Here is a 22,934-nt window from a genome sequence, read left to right on the forward strand (position 1 = left end):
CCCCGGCCTGGCATTTGCGGCAGCGGTGGCAGCATGAGAAGTGGCCAATGCAACCGCGGCCTCGTCGCCGCCCTTCCTCGGTGTCTCGGCCCGCTCGTGGGAGGCCTCCGCTTCAGCCGGGTAAGTTGCCGCTGGGGCCTCGGAGGATGGCGGGCCGTGGGAGTCCAGGGCAGGAGGGCTCGTCCCTGGACACTAGGAGGGACCATGCTTCAGTGGCAGGCATCTGATGGGACTCCCAAGAGTGCTGCTTCGAAGGGACGCACTCCCTTCACTGTCTTTGTTCAGCTCTGAGCTGTGGCAGGAGGGGGCTGTTAGGGATCCCAGGTCCCCAGGTGGGGGTAGACAATCACCCGCTCCCACCCTCTGCCCCCGCTATCACTCACCTAGCTAGTGGGGGGAAGAAGGGGAATAGGCTTCCCAGACAAACTTCCAGGGCGGAGCAACAATGTCACTCCTGGCAGTTACATCATTACACCACTCAGGGAGTACTCCCGCCCCCTGTGCAATGACACTACTTCCTGGAAGTGATGTCATTCCAAAGTGAATGTCAAGTTCCCACCAACACCACCATCATTGGGGGGAAAAGGGGCCTGGCAACCCTAGGGCCATTAAGGGTGTCACCCACCAGAACAGTTTTTTGCTCCATTTGAGGCTTTTTCAGAAGAATATGATTTTAATTGTAACTAGAGATGGGCATGAACCGGGAAAATTCCAAACCATATGGTTCGTGGTTCACCGCATTTCATGAACCATGAACTTTCATGAACTTGCCCCGGTTCACGAACAGATTCGTTCGGTTCGTGAAAACATCAACAGAAGGTCTGCAGAGCCCATTCCCACCCCCCACCCCCCACCCCCCATTGCTCAGGAAACTGATTGACCAGCACCCGGCTGTCTGCAGTGATGAACCAAAATACAAACCAAACGAACTGGGCTAAAATTCGTCACGGTTCATGAGAAATGAGCTCCCAAGAACCACTGATTCGTGAACCATGAACAGTCCCTGGTTCGAGACGAACTTCAGTTCATATTTTGGTTCATGCTCGCCTCTAATTTTAACATTTAAATAGTCTGTTTAGAGAACAGGAATATTTTGGAACTCCCCTTAGTTACCAATGATTCTGAGCATAGCAAGGGGCTTCAAGGAAGGAATGGGCAACTTAGAACAGGGCCGGCCAGCCAGCTGCAGGTATGTTTGGACATCCTCCTTGATTGTGATGGGGGGGGGGTCCTATCCTCACCTGGAATTGTTGCTGCCCCGCTATGGAGGAAGGCTGCCTGCCATGGCCTTGACTCACTTCAACTACTCGGCCTGGGGATAGATCAGGCACTGATCTAGCTACATAGTATTAGACCGTATAGAATCTAGAAGTAGGAAATTAACTTTGGAAACTATTCTATAAAAGGGAGGGTGGCAAGTGGGCATTGCCTCCTGCTCCGTGCCTGACTCCAGCGGGTTGAAGGTGGAGTGCGCATTGCCACCTGTTTTGCTCCTGATCCCAGCTGGATGAAGGCAGGGGTGGGCATTGCCACCTGCTCCAATCCCGATCCCAGCTGGATGAAGGCAGGGGTGGGCATTGCCACCTGTTTTGCTCTTGATCCCAGCTGGATGAAGGCAGGGGTGGGCATTGCCACCTGCTCCAATCCCAATCCCAGATGGGTGAAGCAAGGGGTGGGCATTGCCATCTGCTCCGCTCCTGATCCCAGTTAGGTGAAGTTGAGGGGCGGGCATTGCCACCTGCTTTGCTCCTGAACCCAGTTTGGTGAAGGTGGAGGGCAGGCATTACGGCCAGCAGCTGTTACTTCCAGGTGCTTGATGTACCACTAAAGAATCTTACAGTGGTTCTGTCTTTATCTCAGATGTATTGTTTGGTGCGACTCCTGAGGGAGGCTCAACGAAACAAGTTACTTGCTGGCTCTTTGTCGAGTTGTGGGGTCTTTGTGACCCTCTTTGCACCTGAAATAAGAAATAACATTAGTTATTTATGAGAATCCTCCTCTTTTGTTGGGTTATTATACTCACCTGATGTTGTGACTAGACATGGGCATGAACAGCATTACGAATGCAAAAAAAGCCACAAACAGCCCGATCGGTGGTTCATGAACAAGCTGTTCGTGAGACCCCATTCTAGACGAACAATGGTCGTCGCAAGCCTCGTTTGTTGCGTTCGTCTGCTGTTCGTGAAGCCAGACAGTCAGGCACCTTCAATCAATTCCCTTGGCAATGGAGGCAGGGACTGCCTGAACTCTTATTTATTATTTTTTATTGATTTTATCATATTTATATTCCGCCCTCCCCGCAAGCAGGCTCAGGGCGGATAACAGCATTAAAAACATTTAAAACATTTCATTAAACATTATCATAAAACATTAAAAGCATTATATAAAGATATTTAAAATAGCAGCACTCTTTTTTTTTTAGTGGCGATTACAGAAAGTGCAGCAGTGCAATTGAAACATGGCAGCAGCTTCAGAACAGTGGTGGGCACTCAGCTCTCATAGGGAGGGGAGTAGATGTTGTATCCTCCAGCCAGTGGAGGCCCAGCCTCAGCCATAAGCCTGGCGGAACAACTCTGTCTTACAGGCCCGGCGGAAAGATAGTAAATCCTGCCGGGCCCTGGTCTCGGTAGACAGAGTGTTCCACCAGGTAGAAGCCAAGACTGAGAAAGCTCTTGCTCTAGTCGAGGCCAGGCGGGCCTCCTTCTGTCTGCACTCCTCCTGTCGCCCTGGAAACCCCAATCTAAGCCCAACTTAGCTTGATGGGCAGGACTTCCTTCCAAGTGTGGAGCTGCAAATTGGTTACAATTGGTTACATGGGGAAGGTGGGTGCTGTCTGCTGCTGATGCTTTTGGGCACAAGGGACAGCTCAGCTGCTGTTGTGCATATAGTTGTACAGCACAGGGCCCCCTATCCATGGGCACCTGCTGTCCCCTCTGAGCAGGGGGGAATGGGTCCCAGCCGCAACATCCGTCCTTTCTGAGTGGTGCGGATTCTGTGGAACTGCCGTCCTCTGTAGGGTGCGCTGAATAGACTGCCCTGTCTGTGACGGCAGGCCGGTGGGTGATGTGGGGGGCACCTACCTGTCTGCCCACAATCCCCTTTCCTAGGGGAACCAATGCCTCCCCCACGATGGGGGGGGGGAGGCATCCTCCACCACCTCCACAGCCAGCACATGAGCCTCCGCTTCTACTTGTTAGGGGCAGGCCCCACCTCCCACCCTTGGTTCTTTCCTTCCAACTTTCTAATGATGGGATAACACAGATATTTATGCAATCCACATGTCTCCCCAATATGCCCAATACAGGTATTCAGTGTATCCATGCATCCCTCTATCTTATACACCTATCCCACACAGCTATGCACCTGTCTATTGAGAAACTTGTCTATCCCATGTACCTAACTGTCCAATGTTCCATGTCCAGCCAGTGTGTTTGGGCGGCAACAGCCTCTGCACCACGTGAGGTGTGGACAACAGCACTGGCCCTGATGCCACCATGTCCCCATCTGGTGGACGTATGTTGTATGTTGGTGTCTCTGACCCATCAGGGTGTGTGTTTGTGTGTGCAAGGCCTCCGTGTACGCCATCATGTCTTGCTGGAGAGTTTTCTTTGCAGACTGTTGCTGGGTCATTTGGTTATGTGGTGGTCGCCAACATGACCCACCATTATACCTTGGCAGGAAGTAGCCTCTGGGAGGCCTGGCGGGCGGGCACATGGGGAGTACTGCTGGCAAGTGGCCAAACCCCCACCCCCTAGAGGGGAGGCAGCCCGCCACTGCCTCCCCCAGCCCGCCAGGCCCAGCGACCGCCATCACCCACCATTCTAACTTGGCGTAAAGTAGCCTCTTGGAGGCCTGGGGGGCAGGCACATGGGGGGGTGCCACCTGTGAGTGGCCACACACTCCGCCCCCTAGAGGGAAGGCAGCCCGCCACCGCCTCCCCCAGCCCGCCAGGCCCAGCGACCGCCATCACCCACCATTCTAACTTGGCGGAAAGTAGCCTCTTGGAGGCCTGGGGGGCAGGCACATGGGGGGGTGCCACTGGCAAGCAGCCACACACCCTGCCCCCTAGAGGGGAGGCAGCCCACCACTGCCTCCCCCAGCCCACTAGGCCCGGCGGTCGCCGACCTCACCCACTGTCAGTCTATGGAAGACAGGGTACATTGAAGGTGACTCCCAACCCTTGCAGCAAGAAATCCAAGCTCTCTTGAGTAAATGGGTCTTTATTGAGATATCACAGGCTTCTCAATACGTATGTCCATAGGTTACACAGAAGCAATTAAAGGCGTCTGGCTGTACACAGGTCTTTTGGAGCCAGTTTGGTGTAGTGGTTAAGAGCACGGGACTCTAATCTGGAGAGCCGGGTTTGATTCCCCACTCCTCCACAAAGCCAGCTGGGTGACCTTGGGCGAGTCACAGTTCTCTTGAGCTCTCTTAGCCCCACCCACCTCACAGGGTGATTGTTGTGGGGTAATAATAACACTTTGTAAACCGCTCTGAGTGGGCATTAAGTTGTCCTGAAGGGCGGTATATAAATCGAATGTTATTATTATTATTATTATTTTGTTAAGAATGACGCATTGAGCACATGATACATTATATCAACCCGTTTGCGTGTTCCCCCACCCCTCCGGCTCTCCCAGCCAAACACAATCAGTAGCGGGACGGAAGGAGCTGTCCCAAGGCTGCTGAGGTGAGCCATCTGAGGTAAGGGCTCGACTGTCCTGGAATCTGGAAGGCAACAAGGGGAGCAGGTGCAAGAGGCTATTGCAACATATTATACATAGGGCAACAATATGGAGGGACAGTGGGCAACAGACCTGACACCCACCTTACGGCCTTGGCGGAAAGTAGCCTCTGGGAGACCTGGCGGGCAGGCACATGGAGGGTGACATCGGCGAGCGGCCACACACCCTGCCTCCAAGAGGGGAGGCAGCCCACCGCCACCTCCCCCAGCCCACCAGGCCCAGTGGCCGCCGACCTGACCCACCTTATGGCCTTGGTGGAAAGTAGCCTCTGGGAGGCCTGGCGGGTGAGCACATGGGGGTGCCACTGGTGAGCGGCCGCACACCCTGCCTCCTAGAGGGGAGGTGGCCTGCCTCCGCCTCCCCCCAGCCCACCAGGCCCGGCGGCCACCGACATAACCCACAGTAATGCCTTGCCGGAAAGTAGCCTATGGGAGGCCTGGCCGGAGGGTACATGGGGGATGCCACTGGCAAATGGCCAAACCCCCCACCCCCTAGAGGGGAGGCAGCCCACCTTTGAGTTCACTGCTTGTACACGGGTCCAAAATCAACTGGTGGCTCCAATTGTGTCGAATGGGAGTTTCCTGGGGGCATCGGATTTGGGAATGTATAACTCCAAGATCTGTATTGCAGTCTTGACCAAAATTGAGTGATGGCTGGAGGAGAGCCTGCTGAACACTCCCTGTGAATATGGGCTATCTATATCCAATGGGGGCTGTTCTGGCCCCCACGAACAACGAACATGTTCTTTAATGGGACATGTTCTTTACTGTTCGTCTGTTTGTGTTCGTCGGCAGCAACGAACAATGAACAGCGTGTTCGTTTGTTGTGGATTTTCCGGGCTGTATAGCCGTGGTCTTGACAAGACCACAGCTATACAGCCCAGAAAATCCACAACAACCATCGTTCTCCAGCTGTGAAAGCCTTCGACAGAATGTTCATTTTTCCCCCTGTTCATGCCCATGTCTGGTTGTAATGCAGTGCTTCCCTATTGCTCCTTTAGATTCACCTGCTCTTTCATTAATCCTTCATTGTATATGAATTGTTATTTGCAACTGACAACTTGCACTTTTGTATAATTTTGTAATTTTGGATTTATATATTATTGTATGAAATTTTCTATAAGTTAAAGTAGCATTTGCACTTTATAAGACTCATAATACATCCTATATATTTTTCTACTCTTTTTGGTCATGCCTTCTGCCTTATTTTAGGCTTATTTGATGCTGGTTGCTTGGGGGTTACTCCTGTAGTTTTTGCATTCTGTGCCTGATACTGGCTGGGTGAAGGCAGGGGGTAGGCATTGCCACCTGCTCCACTCCTGATCCCAGCTGGGTGAAGGGGGCGGGCACTGCCACCTGTTCCCCCCCTGATCCCAGCTGCCTGAAGGCGGCAGGCATTACTAGCTGGTCTGTGCCTGATACTGGCTGGGTGAAGGCAGGGGGTAGGCATTGCCACCTGCTCCACTCCTGATCCCAGCTGGGTGAAGGAGGCGGGCACTGCCACCCGTTACCCACCCCTGATCCCAGCTGCCTGAAGGCGGCGGGCATTACTAGTTGGTCTGTGCCTGATACTGGCTGGGTGAAGGCAGGGGGTGAACATTGCCACCTGCTCCACTCCTGATCTCAGCTGCGTGAAGGGGGAGGGCACTGCCACCTGTTCCCCCCCCCCCGATCCCAGCTGGCTGAAGGGGGTTGACGTTACTGGCTGCTCTGTGCCTGATCCCAGCTGGGTGAAGGCAGGGGGTGGGCATTGCCACCTGCTCCCCTCCTGATCCCAGCTGGCTGAAGGGGGCGGGCATTACTGGCTGCTCTGTGCCTGATACCGGCTGGGTGAAGGCAGGGGGTGGGCATTGCCACCTGCTCCACTCCTGATCCTGTTGGAAATACAATGTTTTGTGTACAGAGAAGGCAGAAGACACAGAATACCTTCAAGGGGCAGCGGACCTGACAGATAGTTGGCAGAGTGCAATCCTTCTTTCCTCCTCTCTTCTTCCTGCATGTCTCCAGATTGGTATTCTTAGGCTACTTCCTGATTCTTCCCAGAAGTTCCCTCTTCCCTGTTTATTGAGGTAGTATCTATTCTGTTTCTCTCCTTTCTATCATAGTTGTAGTCCCTGAATGAACTCTCTTCATTCACTCCTTCATCAGACACAAGATCATTCCTAAGATGTACCAGAGCTTACACGGTAGCAGAGGATGGTTTGTGGATTGATCTCTGATTAAAGGAATAAGAGTCACCAGAGGCTCCCCTCGCGAGCTGTGCGTGTGTGTGAGAGAGAGAGAGAGAGAAATGACCGCCTATAAGGATTCAGCAAGTGGCAGTGATAGAAAGGTTGAACAAAAGAAACCATGTAATCTGGAAAGCCCGCATGCAGACCCATCTCCTGGAACAAGGAGTTTGGGATGCAATTAAAGATCCAAGACTGGCAAAAGAGGAACCTGAAAAGCAAAGAAAATGGGATGAATACAGCGACAAAGCCAAAGGAATCCTCTTCAAAGGTTTGGAGGACCGGGATATTTTGCAGGTGATTCATATTGATAAAGTTAAAAACATCTGGGAAGAAGTTCAAAGACTTTCTGTAGATACTTCGCTTAAGAGTAGAATGTTTTTACAAAGGAAGTTGTTCAGTATTAGAATGGGAGAGCATAAGAGCTTGCGTGAGCACCTGGATGACTTTAATAACAACAACAATAACAATAACAACAACATTCGATTTATATACTGCCCTTCAGGATGACTTAACACCCACTCATAGCGGTTTACAAAGTATGTTGTTATTATCCCCACAACAAAACACCCAGTGAGGTGGGTGGGGCTGAGAGAGCTCTGAGAGAGCTGTGACTGACCCCAGGTCAACCAGCTGGCTTCAAGTGGAGGAGTGGGGAATCAAACCCGGTTCTCCAGATTAGAGTCCTACTGCTCTTAACCTGCTCTGCATCTGATCCCGGCTGGGTGAAAGCAGGGGGTAAGTATTCCCACCTTCTCCCCTCCTGATTCCAGCTGGGTGAAGGGGGGTGAGCATTGCCACCTGCTCTGGACCTGATCCTGGCTGGGTGAAGGTGGGGCAGGCATTACCACTTGCTCCGCTCCTGATCCCAGCTGGGTAAAGGCAGTCGACAGGCATTGCCATCTGCTCCGTTCTTGATCTCAGCTGCGAGAAGGTAGCAGGCAGGCATTGCCACCTGCTCCGCTCCTGATTCCAGGTGGGCGAATGGTGGCAGGCATTGCCAACTGCTCTGCTCTTGATCCCAGCTGGGTGAAGGTGGGGCACGGGCATTGCCCCCTGTTCTGCTCCTGATCCCAGCTGGGTGAAGGTGGGGGGTAGGCATTGCCACCTGCTCCACGCCTGATCTCAGCCTGGGCTTCCCCCAATGGCACACTCTCTGGAGGGATGAGCGGCTTCACCTGGGCTTCCCTTCATGGCAGTACCCTCTGGTGGCACACTAGGGTAGGAAGTTAGTTGTCTGGAACACGCTTAGCCTTTTATATAGTAGGATTTATAGTTCACTTTTCTCACTGAGACTTGAGGCTCTTTACACGGTATAGATCAATATGATCAATGACTGGGATATTCTGCAAAGCTGATTCCAGCCGGGTGAAGGCAGGGGGGTGGGCATTGCACCTGCTTGTCTCCCTGCTGGGTGAAGGCGGTGGCGGGGGGGGGGCATTACTGCCTGCTCTGTGCCTGATCCCAGCCTGGGAGTCCCGCTTTTGTGTGCTCTCTGGAGCGATGGGCTGCCTCGCCTGGTCTTTTGACCTTGGCAGCACCCTCTGGTGGCACATCAGTGTAGGAAGTGAGTTGTCTGGAACATGCTTAGCCTTTTATATAGTAGGATATTCTAAAGACAACCAATACCCCTGATCTACATCATTTGAGGCATACCAATGTGTCCTCCCAAAAATTTATTTCACAAAATTGACTCCATGTTAAGACCTATAAGGAATATTTGGGCTGTATACAGTCCAAGGATGTAATCCCAGATGACCTGATTAGATCTAACAGATCAAGATGGGATTTGAGGGATTGGGTCTTCAAAATGGACAGGAAAGTAGACTGTCACGCAATTGTTCAATCTCAAGTGGCTCCTATTTTTAAATTTATTAAGAAAGATCATTTTAGGATAACAACAATGAAATTAAGGATGGTCTTTACTAGTTTAAGATTTCAAGCTATGCCCTCAGCAGTCCGTATGGACCGTTTTCTAAGTGTCCCTGCCCCTCTACGACTCTGTATGTGTGCTATGGGAGAAGTAGATGATTTGATCCATTATATTCTGAGATGTCCTCTCTTATTGGATCCTCAAAATAAATTCCTTATTAATATTGTATCTTTGTGAGAACGACTCTCAGATTTGGATAAAGTAAAGAAAGGCGAGTCTGGGCTTCTTATCACAGGCACACAACTATAATGCATCTCAGCAAGTCTGAGAGGCAGCAATGTTTAAAGGATGAGTGAGCAGAGGAATCCAACTTCCGGCAGAACTGGGATATGGGAGTGAATTTGCAAATTCAGCTAAAAGGTGGACAAGGAATGCTCTGTAATGTTAAACAGACTTCTTTAGATCTTAGACTACAAACGCTACTACAAAAGAAAGGTGATTCTTCACAGCTGTTGGATACTGGCTAAATTCGTTAAATTGAGGTTATCGGACTCAGGAGATGGAGTGTTTGAGCCGCCAAGAGACAGTTTGACACACATTATGGATATGTCTAATTATCACACCGTTTTAGTCTGAAGTTAAAAAGCAGATTAATTTTATGCTAGAATGCTCATTGGAGCATATTACCCCAATATTGGAATATAACCTTGCTTCCTGGAATTTCTCAAAATGGCAAAGACTCTAGATTCTACCATCCTTCACAGGGACTAAACAAATAATTCTTTAGAAGTGGAAAGAAACAGTCAACGCCACACTCTGAAATGTGGGCTGAAGCAGTGCTAGGCCTTCCAGCGAAAGCGTTGCCCTTAATTAAGTCAAAAGCGAAGTTGTCATATATGTCTGCCTACATATCTGCCATGAGTATTTGCTGTATTTTGTGCTTTGTACTGATCCTCTGAGAGTCTGTGAAGTTGCATGTCGGTGGCCTGTTTGGCTGGGAGTTGCTTATCTTACAGGTGCCTACTGTGATGCCTGCTTTCGTTTTTGCAGCTGCTCAAGAATGTGTCCTTGAGTGCCGGCTTGAGCCTGGGAACTGAAAATGACTTCATTTTTTGCTTCTCTCCTCCAGTTCTTCCCTCCTACTGCCTCAATCCCTCCCCACCCCCCCACCCCAGTCCTGGCTCCTTAGCACCAGAATCTTAACCGTCCATATCCTAAAGGCGGGAAATTTCCCTATAACTAACCTCTCCAAACTTCTACATGTCACTTCTGCCAATACCCTTGTCTGTGTATGCTGATACTGATGGATCTCTAATAAAGTTACTTTAACTCATACACTGGAGTGTGTGCAGTGGAGTACTATGGGGATCTAACTGCCAGAACCTGACAGAAGTTGTGCTTGGCCATTAACAGGTCTCATCTTTTTGTCATATAGATCCAGAGCCATGTTAGTCTGTAGTAGTAAAAATAGAAAAGAGTCCAGTAGCACCTTTAATACTAACCAACTTTACTGTAGCATAAGCTTTCGAGAATCACAGTCCTCTTCTTCAGAAGCATGGAGGGTAAGACTGTTTGCCAACACTTACTTCTTTTCCTTCCTTTGTCCCATAATCTATGTTCCCCTCTTGTCTTTCCTTCAGCAACATAGATGATATGGAGGATAAAGCATAGAGGAGAGCCTCAGCCTCTACATTCTGTTTGTTTGGCCTCCAGAATAACTGGCCAGCCACAGTGTGAGACAGGATGCTGTACTAGGCAGACCCCTGGTGTGATCCAGCAAGGCTCTCCTTCTGTTCTTGTTCTCTCTCTCTCTCTCTCTCTCTCTCTCTCTCTCTCTCTCTCTCTCTCTCTCTCTCTCTCTCTGATAGTCATAAAAAAGAAAAATAGAGTTTAAAGAATAATATTTGTCTTTCACTGGCATGCAAATATAGCCGTTCTGCTACTCCCCCATATTAAAAACAAAACCTCCCTGCACACCCAACTAGCAAACTAGAGATAGCTGTTACTGGACTCCTGTTTTATTTTGCTTACTAGCTCTTCTTCGATGCATAACCACCTCGATTCCTTCCGGCAGATGCAGATCACCTGCAGGGATGTGCTCCCAGAGACCCTCTACGATGTGCTCCATGACACTTGTTACCGCAAGAAATGGGACTCCAACATGATTGAAACCTATGATATTGGGCGCCTGACCGTCAACACGGATGTGGGCTATTACTCCTGTGAGCACCCTTCAGTTCTGCCACTTGGTCCTACAACTCTTGGGATTTTCCAGTCAAAAGCATCCCACCTACTTCCTTAGCCCGAGCCCCATCTGTAGCAAGAAAGATGTTTCTTGGAAAAGCCACAGGGGTACTCAGTTGCAGGCTGCTTCCACACTAGGGAGCATTGCCACAGAAGTCTGGTTGCAAATGTGATTCTGTGTGCAATGGCCTGGGTGATTGCAAGCAGTCCTGGGCAATCTATGGTCTCTTCATTGTTAGTCATGTTTGCACTTTCACACCTGATGTGCATTGAAGGCTCCCCACCCCCACCCCCAGTTCTTATGTGACCCTCAAGATTCTCTGCCTGCCCTGTTTTATTTTCATTTTTTTTAAAATGTGGGGCATGGGTAACACTGCATAGAAACAATGCAATAACTCTGAAGAAACTTTTTAAAATTTCACACATTTGCAGACACCCCATCCCCCCCATCTAAAAGGCAGGCTGAGCTGTGGGTGAGTCTCCTCTTTTTTAAAACACACACACACACACACACACACACACAAAATGCTGGGTGTGAATAATGCAAGCCTTTTAAAAACCTTTTTTGAAAACCTCCTCATATTTGCAGAGCCTCCTTCTCCCTCCGTCCCAAAGGTAGGCAATTCTCCTGTTATGCTTATTGCTGCACGGGACAGACCCTTGGGGTCATCGACAAATGAAAAGAGTAATTGGTTAGCACTTCACCAAAGTCCTGCAATTATGCTGTTTCCCTTTCAGGCACAAGAAACGGCTTGTGCTGATAGTGCCTGGCCCGGGAAACACCGTTCTTTACAGGTTTAAAATAAGGCAGATTTTCCTTGTGGAAGGAACGGGCTATTCACAAGCAGAGGGTGGCATTATGTGGAAACTTGAAAATACCACGCCAGTCTAATGGCTGAAACACTGGAAATCCTCAGTGTGAAGGCAGCCGCAGCCGCTGGGGCCACGGGACCCATGTATTCCCCATCCTCCAAAGTATAAGCAGCAAGGATCCCCTAAGCAAAGCCTCCGTCAGATTACATCACGCACATTAAATGATATGAACTTCAGCCTAAATGCAAAAATTAGATTCTTTTTGCTTGGAAAGTGGCATTTTGAAGGGGCAGCAGAAACATGAAGACAGGACTATGGCTGTTGCAAGAATAACAGGGAAGATTTTGATGTTCCTGTTGTAGCCACATTGGAACGAGGGCAGAAAGGTAAAGAAAGAAAGCCACACATTACTTTGCGCACACTTGGTATTTATATGGCCCTTCTCTGAAACTCTCAAGGCTTTACACATAGATTTGCACGATGAATGACTGCATACATTCAAAGCTGAGATGAGATTTGAGGACCTTCCCAGCCCATCACTCCCAACCAGCACACGAGTGCTCGCTCAGGCTGTGCCATACAAGCAGCTTCTTTTGCATAAATATGCGCTGCGTTCACACACCTGGTCTCAATGCTTCTTTTGCACATAAAGTTGCATTTTCCCAGCACTTAAATCACACTGTATTGAACCCCTTGAAAGATACTTTCTTCCAGTTGGTGGCATGTGGCACATTGCCTATGGCCCCAACCATTTTCCTTCAGAATTATTCAGCAGGGACACGGCAGCACTGAGCCAAGGGAACAGCATTCTTCTTGGCTAAATAGGTGAAAGATGGAAAGGTGGACCCTGCTGAAAAATTGCCTTGGCTGCATGGCCCCTGGGCGAGGTCCCTTGCTGAATGATTTCCTGGTAGAGTTGTTAATGTGTCCTTACTAATGGCCCTTCATTCTCGCAGGGAGGTGCCCGAGCCCTCTGAAGAACAGGGACTTTGTTACCTTGCGCTCTTGGCTGCCCCTCGGCAAAGACTACATGATCATCAACTACAGCGTCAAACATCCGGTGAGTCCCATCCCAGCAGCCAGTCCTTCCTCAGTCCTGGCTTGGGGTTTGCCTAGCAAGAGGAAGGAAAGCCAACCACACCACTGAGGCCTCATCGGCATACCGTGAGCTGGGGTGGGGGGGCACAGTCTCTGTTCTCTGCTTGGCTTCTGCCTGTTCCTGCCACTCCCTCAAGGACCGGACCCTGCACCTGAGGGCCTCAGAAGAGTGCAGGTGCCTCCTGAAGCCAAGCGGGGAGGGGCTGCCTCAGGGCCTGACAAGGGTCTCCGCAGGTGCACAGCGGGAGACCTTTCCCTGCTCCCTCCCGTCTCCCAAGCCTCCATTCCAGGTACTGAGAACTGATCAGTGTGTGTATCCTGACCACATGAGTGTCACATCTGCATGCTCATCTCTCTTTGCACCATCTGGGCTATATATCAAATCAACTCCCTTGGGCAAGGGGTGGAAGTGGTGTGGCTACAATGACTTCATGTTGCTCTCTTCTCACAAAGGGTTTCCCATGTGGGTCAGTGCCTGCGGGGTTCCATTTCAAGTGAGTACCCCTACATGTCGGGACATGTAGGAACTGGGTCTTCAGCGGTGGGGTCTCTCTCTGCAGAAGTACCCACCACGGAAAGACTTCGTGAGGGCCGTGTCCCTGCAGACGGGCTACTTGATCAAGGCAGCTGGTAACAGGGGCAGCATCCTTTACTACCTCACCCAAGTGGACCCTCGAGGTGAGCATTCTCAGACCAGAGGGGTCGCCTGTGACCCAGGAATATGTTTATTGCGTATTTAAGACACACACATGGAGCCAAGCCACAAGTGATGCCTTACACAGGTTGGACGCTTGTCAGCTTCCCTCAAGTTTTGATGGGAAATGTAGGCATCCTGGTCTTGCAGCTGTAATGGAGAGCCAAGCTGTAAAACCAAGGACGCCTACATTTCCCATCAAAACTTGAGAGAAGCTGACAAGTGTCCAACCTGTGTCAGGCGTCACTTGTGGCTTGGCTCATTTTCCTAAGGAATTCAGGGCCGTGCATGTGATCTCTCACCCCTACTCATTTTGTCCTCGTAACAACTTTATGAGATATGCGGCATTAACAGATAGTGGCATGCCCAAAATGCTCAGTATAGTTTATGGCTAGGATTGCCAGCTAGCAGCTGGCACCCAGCAGGAGACTAGGCGGGGGCAGGGACATTGGGGATGATCACAGAAATGCCGTTGAGCCGCCCTCGGAGTCACCAGATACTCTATCCTACAGTTTCTCCTGAATCTTAGAGTGGCGTGATGGCACTTCCAGGTTCGCCCCAGAAATGGCATCATGCCATCCCCCACCTGCTTATTGAGGGGTGACGGGGCCAGGAGGCTGCCAGCTGGAGATCTCCCACTATAGTAGGAGACCTGGCAAGCCTATTTATGGCTGGCTGTGGCTATGAACCCAGGACTTCCCAGTATAAGGCCAGTCCTTCATCCACCGCACCCAGTGAAGGATGAGTCACTTATCCACAGAGGTGCATAGAAAACCCCTCACTGCGATAGTTACAGCAAATGGTGATGCCCAAGACCAGATTTATCTGGCCTAAGGTGTGTCAGTGGGAATGGCAGGTGCAAGAAGGAGCAAATTCAGCCAACAGCCAAGTGCACGTGATTGTGGGGGGACACACAAGTCACCAGGACGTTTTCCTATGAAAGTTTCCATTGAAATGATAAGGATCAGGGCTTTTTATCCGGGAAAAGAGGTGGCAGAACTCAAGACCGCACAATGACATCACTTTGGGCCAGCTGGAACAAGGGAGGAGTTATTTAAAGTTTGAATTGCCCTCAGTGAAAATGGTCACATGGCCGGTGGCCCTGATCTCCAGACAGAGGGGAGTTTAAATCACCCTCCGCGCGGGGCCACCGGCCATGTGACCATTTTTAAGAGGTGCCAGAACTCTGTTCGACCGCATCCCCACTGAAAAAAAGCCCTGATAAGGATATATGCAAATATGCAACTGTCCGCAGGCTGGAGATGCTCCTGTGAGCCAGTTTTCAGTAATGGGTGACTCTGGTTTGCTTCTAGGTTCATTACCAAAGTGGGTGGTGAACAAAGTGTCACAGTACGTGGCACCAAAGGTAAGTTGCGAGCATGCCTGGGACTCCAGTGCAAAAGGCAGGGTGCTTGTGGCAGGGGGAGGTTCTGGAATGAGGCTAACCCACTGCGGGGAGATCTCTGGAGTGGCCAATTGTGGGGAAAACAACCCTGAGGGCCTCTATCGCTCCCACTGAGAACGGGGGGTTTACTCAGCTGGCCCTGGTCTTAAGCTGCCGGACCACAACCAGGAGGTGGCCTCTTCCCACTCATGCCCTTACTAGTAACAACGCCCATTGTGTGAAAAAATACAACGGGCTCTAGAAAATTGATTTGGCTGGCCCGCTCCTGGCGGCAAATGGGTGCTTCGCAGCAGCCTGGTGGCCAGAGCAGGAGGGCGCTGAGGGGAGGCGCAGGGAGGAGTGCTTAGGCCGTCAATTCAGTGGGCCCCCGCTGGTGGCAAGCAGGCCTTGAGGCCAGAGTCATCAGCAGTGTGCCTGTGCGAGGATAAAGAGTCGCTGCCAATACGGTTTGCCTTTTATATAGTAGGATTTAGGGATTTTTTTCTGGGAAAAGAGGTGATGGAACTCAGTGATGGAACTCAGGACCACACAATGACGTCACTTTGGGTCAGCTGGAACAAGGGGGGAGTTTTTTAAAGTTTAAATCGCCCTCGGCGAAAATGGTCACATGGCCGGTGGCCCTGCCCCTCAATCTCCAGACAGAGGGGAGTTTAGATTGCCCTCCACACCAGTGGTGCAGAGGGCAATCTAAACTCCCCTCTGTCTGGAGATCAGGGGGCGGGGCCACTGGCCATGTGACCATTTTCAAGAGGTGCCGGAAGTCCATTCCACCGCGTTCCAGCTGAAAAAAAGCCCTGGTAGGATTCCCTTGCACTTCTAGGTTTTACTCTCCTCTGCCACCAGCTGGCTACTAAAAGAATAAGATCCAGAGGAGTTAGCCGTGTTAGTCTGTAGTAGCAAAATAACTCCTTTTTAAAAAGAAGTCTGATAGCCAGCCATCAGCTTGTAAGAAATCAGAACCCCTTCCTCAATTCAGTCGCCATGCTTTGGAAATCTCTTCTTAGAAATAACACTTACTGGTGCTCCCTGTTTCCCTCTTATGGACTGATAAGCGTGAGCCAAGCATGAGGCTTTTTAATGTCTTCAAAGACCCACATAACTCCAATTTTGAAAAAAGAAAAGTTTAGCTGCAAACATATAAGCAATCCATAGATACAAAAGTAAGAGACTACAGCTGGACAACAACTACCACCAACCTCTGAGCAAAGAAAAATCCAATAAATGTGAACATACATTGTGTAAATCTAACCTTTGTGGTGCTGAAGAGACAGGCCGACATTTCTCACTGGTTCCAGGATTGTTGTGCAGGCTTTGTCCATTTTAGATGCATCTTTCTCTCCATCTGTTATGTCTAAAGCATGTCTGTTCCCTTGAGCATCTTTCCCAAAACTCCCTACTTCAAAGCAGGGGAAAGGGGCCCTTTAGCCCACTGGGCCACATGGTCTTCAAGAAGGCCAGGCCGGAGTCCTGCCTCCACTTTCCCTTCTCTAGTTGCATTAATTGCCCTCTCCCTGGTTTTATGGCCTCTTTCGCCAGCTTGGAAAGTAGCTCTCCCTTTTCATCTAGGCCGCTCGAACTGGCAGCTTGGGCTTCCCCTCAGAGCATTCACCAAGAGTAAAACCAGCCTTCACAAAGCAAAGTGGAAAATTCTTCCATAGATACTGGGGTGAAAAGTCAAATCCTCACTCGAGCAATCGCTCGCTTCCTCGGTCAACAGGGCTGAGTTGCCTATACAAGAGAGACGGTCAGACCTCACAGGCCTGTGCGGCCTGACCAGGGTATGGGGGGAATCCCTGCAGCTCCTAAGGCAGCCGTTCCCAAGTAGTTTGCTGGGACACACTTGTGTGAATTGAGACGATTCCTTGTGGGTCTGCAAGACTGGCATCTGGGGGGAGGGGGGCGGGGAGCATCACTTGCTGGCTGCCATGGCCCCGGGGCCCCCAGAGCACCTAGCCTGCCATGGGACAGCAATGGCTATTGCAGCTTGCTTTCTCTTTGAGTGGCCACAGCAGTGGTGAGGTTGGGGCCCCTGAAGGAACTGGGCCCTGCGCCTCCCGTCCTCCTGCAACATGCCATGGAAGTGCCTCTCTCAGTCCTCTTTGCCCCCTCCCTCGTCACACCGCAGAGGGCAGGGAGCAGCAGCTGCTGCCAGCCGGCATTCATGCTGGGCCACAATACAGACATGGATTAGCCACCTTGAGGGGCCTGAGCTGTTCTGGGCATGTCTGGCCTCCTCTAAGAGCCAGGAAATTAGTCTTGTCTCAGCTAGGGTTCCCAGGTCCCTGTGCCCTCCTGGTGGGAAGTGGGGGGACCCAGTACTTGCTGGAGAATTCCTGTTCGCGTGTGCACAAAGCGCATGCATGCCCCTGGCGCCAACAAGACAGCGTCACTCCTGGAAGCGACGTCATCATGCCAGCAGCAGGAGCGCTCCCATACTCTGCACAGGGCCAACGTCAGCTCCAAATGAAGTGCAAGAGCACTCTAGTGGACGGTGGAACGACGTTACTTCTGGAGGTGACGTGGTCATGTCCACCAGGGGCTCGCACTCTGCGTGCTTGTGCCTGGGGTGCGTGCCTGTGGCGGGGGATCACTAGGAAACCTGAAACCCCCTGCTGGTCACCAGTGACCGGTGGCAGGCACAGCGGCGTGAGGGGCGGCAGAGGGGTGGTTGCCCCGGGCACATAGTTCTGAAGGGCGCTCTGGAGACTCCGGCTGCCTCCCCGGCTAGTGTTGCTCCTTGGGAGATGCAGTCTTTCCGCGGCACCTCTGCAGAGCAAGAGAACTACAATTCCCAGCAGCACGCGCTCCCTGGCCTGTCCCCGCCTCCCTCAGCTGGCTTGAAGGCTGTTATTGTTGATGCAAAAAAGGTTAGTGGAACAGCTGGTTGCTCTCTGGGTAAGAGACGTTTTCTGTATTTGGGAGGGTTAAAGGAACACTCCACACGCTTCTTCCTTCTCCTCTCCTTTCTTTGCAGTTGCTAGGATGGGGAGGGAAGGAGAGGATTTGGGGGCGCTTTGGGGGAGCGACCCTTTCCTGCCTTCTGGATTGAATCACCTGCACTTCCTTCCAGTGCTGTGAGCAAAGAGTCCATGGGAGGGGGAGATTTCCTAGCTGTGCTTCGAGCCCCCAACCTCCCTCCATCAGAGGCCCCCAACAGCCAAGAGCGGGCCACTGCCAGGCAGGGGAGTGTTCCCCTGCCTGGCAGCGGCATGTTCCAGGCCGATTCCAGCCTGTTCTGGGCCATTTTGGGCCAGTTTCAGGCTCCCAAACGGCCAGGAGCTGGGGGGGGGGCAGTTTTGAGAACTGCCAGAATGCCGCTCCGGAGTGTTCCGGCAGAAGAAAAGCCCTATGCCTAATCCTTTTTAAACCCTTCTGAGGCAGTGGCTAACAGTATGTTATAATTATAGTAATACTCCTTCACGTTTCTATAGGGCTCTCAGATACCAGCTTTCAGAGGCGGTCGTTGCCCTCCTTGCTCTCTTCTTGTCTGTAAGTGTGCCCCCAAATTCAATTTGGGGGAAAACAGAAATCAGGAACGCGGTAAACACTTGCTCGACCCGTCTGCTTTCCTTCCACAGGCCATGAAGAAGATTTACAAAGCGGGCCTGAAATATCCCGAATGGAAGCGGAAGCACAACCCCGGCTTTAAGCCTTGGGTGTACCCAGAGCAGAATACGCTGCCCAGCATCAGCTTGGCTGAGCTCTCCTTGCAGCACGCCGAGTCTCTGGAGAACATTGACGAGAGCAGCCTGACTGAAGACCGGGCGCGCATCAGCGATGAAGAGGCCTGAGCCGCCCCGACGCCCAGGCATGCCACTCGCCACCACCTGGTAGCCAGGACGCAGCCCTTCCTCCACCACCTCTCCCACATGCACATGCACAGACATGGCCTCGGACCTTCCCACCCCTCCACACACATACGCACCCCAGGGTGACACCCAGCACCGCTGCTTCTCCACAGCACACATCTGGGGACCACAGACCAAGAGACTGGATTTGTCAGCGTGGTGTAAAATGTTTCCCTCCCAAGGAAGGAGGTGCCTACCAGAAGTGGCTGGGTAGGGTGCCCTTTCTGCCCAGCCCGTGTACGTTGGGAGTCCTGCCATACTAGCTGCTTTGTATTCTGGCATCTGCACAGCTTGGTTTCACTGGGGGGTCCAGACCCAATTAGGCTGAGTGCACTCCCGTTGGCAGGGAACGGGGCCTTTCTGAGGGACTGCGCTGTGCCCGTCAGCTCCTCCCCTTCCCTCAGCAGCACCCCAAGCCCAGGCCTCTCCACGTCTTGTGTCTCTCCTCCCTGGGCTGTGTCAGACCAGCTTACTGAATGCAGCTTAGCTGAGGGGGGAGGAAGGAAGATTTATCCTCTTCCACAAACAGATCAGCAATGCTACGCACTTGAAACTGGTTTGAAATCAGTTGACTGTTTTGACTTCCTCCAAAGAATTCTGGGTAAGAACTCTTTATGGCCCTTCAGGCGATTACAATCCCCAGGACTTTTTAGACACAGCGATTTCGATTTGTTAGACAGAGACGCCCTTTCCCATGAAGGGAGCTCATCCCAGAGAATGGAAGCCATTCCTTAAGGTCTCCCTAGGGTCCCTCTGCTTTGCTGTGGGAGTCTGAATGCTCGCTGCTTTCGTAGGGGCAAGAAAGCAATACAGATCCAAGACTATGATTGTCCAGGAAAACTCAGCAGGACCTGCCTCTTAAGAAGAGGACAGACGGCCACCTGACAGCTCTGATGAGTCAATCTGAAAATACGCAGTTCCGGAGAGGGGGGGCATGAAGGGGTGAGCCGGCGCTGGGCTCTCGTGGCCCTTTCTTAAGTGCCCAGGGTAATGCCAATCGCCAATTTGGGGCCAGGGAGGAATTTCCCTCCAGGCCAGATTGGCCGGGGATCCCAAAGGGTTTTTTACCTTCCTCTGGGCATAGAGTCGGTGTCACTGAACGAGGTGTGGGTGGGTGGGGGAGATAGCTGTGAATTTCCTGCATTGTGCAGTGGGTTGGAATAGATGACCCCCTGGGACCCCTTCCAGCTCTATGTTTCTATATTTCATGAACTAACAAGGCAAGGAAAGTAGCTTTAAAAAATCTGGCTCTTTAGGACAGAACCTGTGGGAGGTGGGGGGAGGGCCTGAGAGAAAAGCCTTCGTGGCTCCGTGGCTGACACTGGCGAGACTCAGGCCCAGCAGGAGAGGAAAGATCTGCTCAGGGCAACGGGATGTGAGAGCACTCTCCGCAGTTGCTGCCGCCACTCCCTTCACTCACCATGGCTAACAGCCATTGACGGGCCTTCCTACATGAATCTGTGTAACCCCCTTTAAAGCCATCTGTGTGTGTGGCCATCACTACCTCCACGGGCAGTGGGTTCCACAGTTAAGTTACTGGTTGAGTAGACCATGCACTTCCTCTTGTCTGTCCTGAACCTACTTCCCAGCTCTCCCATTGAGTTCCCTAAAGTTCTAGTATTATGGGAGGGAGAGGAAAAGCTTTCTCCACGCCATGCATTAATGCAGCTAATTCTCAACGTGGACCTATCTGTGGATACTTAAATCCACAAATTGGGACCATGTACAGGAAAGAAAGATTTTTCAAACACTTTGGTGGGACTCCTGACACAAAAAGCTAAAAAATGGAGGGTGGGTTAAATTACTCAAGACAGAGTAACATCTACACCTGTGGGCACTTCGGATGCTCACACCAGAGGCCATTAGGGTTGCCCGTTCCCCTTACTCTCCTGGCAGGAGGATAGGGGACTTGGCCCTTACCTTACTGATTCTCTCGCATGCATGCAAAGCGCACATGCGCTCCCACTGCGGGTGCGATGACATCACTTCCAGGAGTGACACAATCATGCAGGCCCTGGGAGCGCTCCTGTGCTTCGCACCCAGCCAATTTCGGCCCCAAATGATTCAGCCCATTTGGAGCCCAAATCAGCACAGTGTGAACTATGGGAGAACACCCAGGGCCTGTGCGATGGCATCACTCCCAGGAGTGAGGTTGTTGTGCCGCACTGGGAGTGCACCTGGGAAGCCTGTTCCCCTGCCTTCCTCGCCCCCACCCGCCAGGTGAGTGGTGGCAGGGGAGGAGGGCGAGAGCAGGGGATCTCCTGCCCCCACCAGGAGACCTGGCAGCCCTAGAGGCCACCAAGACAGCACCACTGCAGGTGGGGGACAGGAGGAGGGGGGGCTACCTCTGCCCCCCCCCACGGCCACTGCTGAGTCCACCAGTCCTCTGAGGGTGGGGGAGCAGGAGCTGCTGCTCCTCCTCCCTGAGGCTATCTGTGCCTCTCCTCTGAAGGCCCAGGGAACAGCAGCTGCTGCCACCCAACCACTGCATATTTTTTCCAGCTATTTATTTACTATGTCATTTATAGTCCACCTTTCTCACTGAGACTCAAGGCGGGTTACATAGTGTGAGATGATCAGTACAATCAGTAGCAAGGACAAGGACAGGCATTTCCATACAGTGTCAAGGACATTTCCATAAACAACATCATGGGGTAAATAAATGCAAGTTTACAAAGACAGAGCATTAGCAAGGATCCAATACAGGGCTGAAGAATTGCTGAAATAGAACATAATCAATTCTAGGACTTGCATTGAACAACATAAAGCACAGGTAGTATATAGGAGTACAAATTTAAAGCAACAGATAATACGTAAGGCAACATAGTGGTGAAGTCTATGGTCCTTAACTCATTAGCAAAACATCTTAGACCCCCTCCCTACAATACCGGCCTCCTATCTGAGAAAAAGGCCTTTTTGAATAATTCCGTTCCCTGTGGAAAGTCAGGAACGTGGGGGCTCTCCTGACCTCCTCAGGCAGTTCATTCCACAGGATGGGGGCCACCACAGAGAAGGCCCATGTACTGGCTGCAGTTGATTTTGCCCATGTGCAGGCTGGCACCTGCAAGAGACTCTGTTCAGATGAGCGAAGCTGCAGTGGAGGGACATAGGGAGGGAGGCAGTCCCGTAGGTATGCTGGACCAAGGCCGCGAAGAGCTTTGTATGTAATAACCAATACCTTGAATTGAGCACGGTAACTGATAGAGAGCCAATGGGGTGACTGTAGGATGGGAATGATGTTCGAGCTCCTGCTCGCTCCTGCTAACTGTCGAGCTGCAGCATTTTGCACCAATTGGAGCATCCTAGTTAACTTAAGACAGGAGACCAATGTATAATGCATTACAATAGTCAAGTTTTGATGTTACCATCAAAGTTTTGATGTATAATGTATAATGCATGTATAATGTACAATGTATAATGCATTGCAATAGTCAGGTTTTGATGTTACCATAGCTGTTACCATACCAGGCCGTGTCAAGGTAAGTAGCCATCTTCCAAGCTAGAGAGAGATTGTAGAAAGCATTTTTTGCAGCTGCCTTAACTTGTTTTTCTAGTAGTAGTGCTGGATCCAGTATAACCACTAGGCTCTTAACTGAGACTTCAAGGGTCAAACGAACACCATCGAAAGTTGGGAGTAAAATGTCTTTCAAGATCTCTGACTTCCCAACATGCATCACTTCAGTCTTGTCTGGGTTCAATTTCAATTTGTTATTTTTCAACCATTTCTCCACGGCTGTCAAGCAGCAATCTAAGATTTCTACCACATCCTGTGGGGATCAGGATAGCGAGATATAGAGTTGGGCATCGTCTGCATATTGGTGACACCCAACACCATAGCTGCAAATGAGTTCTCCTAAAGGTTTTTTTCGTAGAGGTTGAATAACATGGGAGATAAGATGGCGCCCTGCAGGACCCCACAAAATTGTTCCCAGTCTGGAGGCAGCTGATCTCCGACGGCAACCCTTTGAGTCCGTTCCGTGAGAAATG

General features: G+C 51.2%; 1 protein-coding gene across 1 annotated transcript in view; it reads left to right on the forward strand.

Annotated features, from left to right (window-relative positions):
* LOC129333755 (START domain-containing protein 10-like) overlaps nucleotides 1–18,890 on the forward strand; it is a 32,315-nt gene extending 13,425 nt beyond the window's left edge. The window contains exons 2-6 of the mRNA XM_054985628.1: nucleotides 10,920–11,067; nucleotides 12,859–12,962; nucleotides 13,561–13,678; nucleotides 15,008–15,060; nucleotides 18,678–18,890. Of these exons, the coding sequence (XP_054841603.1) occupies nucleotides 10,920–11,067; nucleotides 12,859–12,962; nucleotides 13,561–13,678; nucleotides 15,008–15,060; nucleotides 18,678–18,890 (636 nt within the window). The remainder of the gene's footprint in view (nucleotides 1–10,919; nucleotides 11,068–12,858; nucleotides 12,963–13,560; nucleotides 13,679–15,007; nucleotides 15,061–18,677) is intronic.
* Nucleotides 18,891–22,934: the final 4,044 nt, after the last annotated feature.

Source organism: Eublepharis macularius, chromosome 7 (assembly GCF_028583425.1).
Source record: "Eublepharis macularius isolate TG4126 chromosome 7, MPM_Emac_v1.0, whole genome shotgun sequence".
Lineage (NCBI taxonomy): Eukaryota > Metazoa > Chordata > Lepidosauria > Squamata > Eublepharidae > Eublepharis > Eublepharis macularius.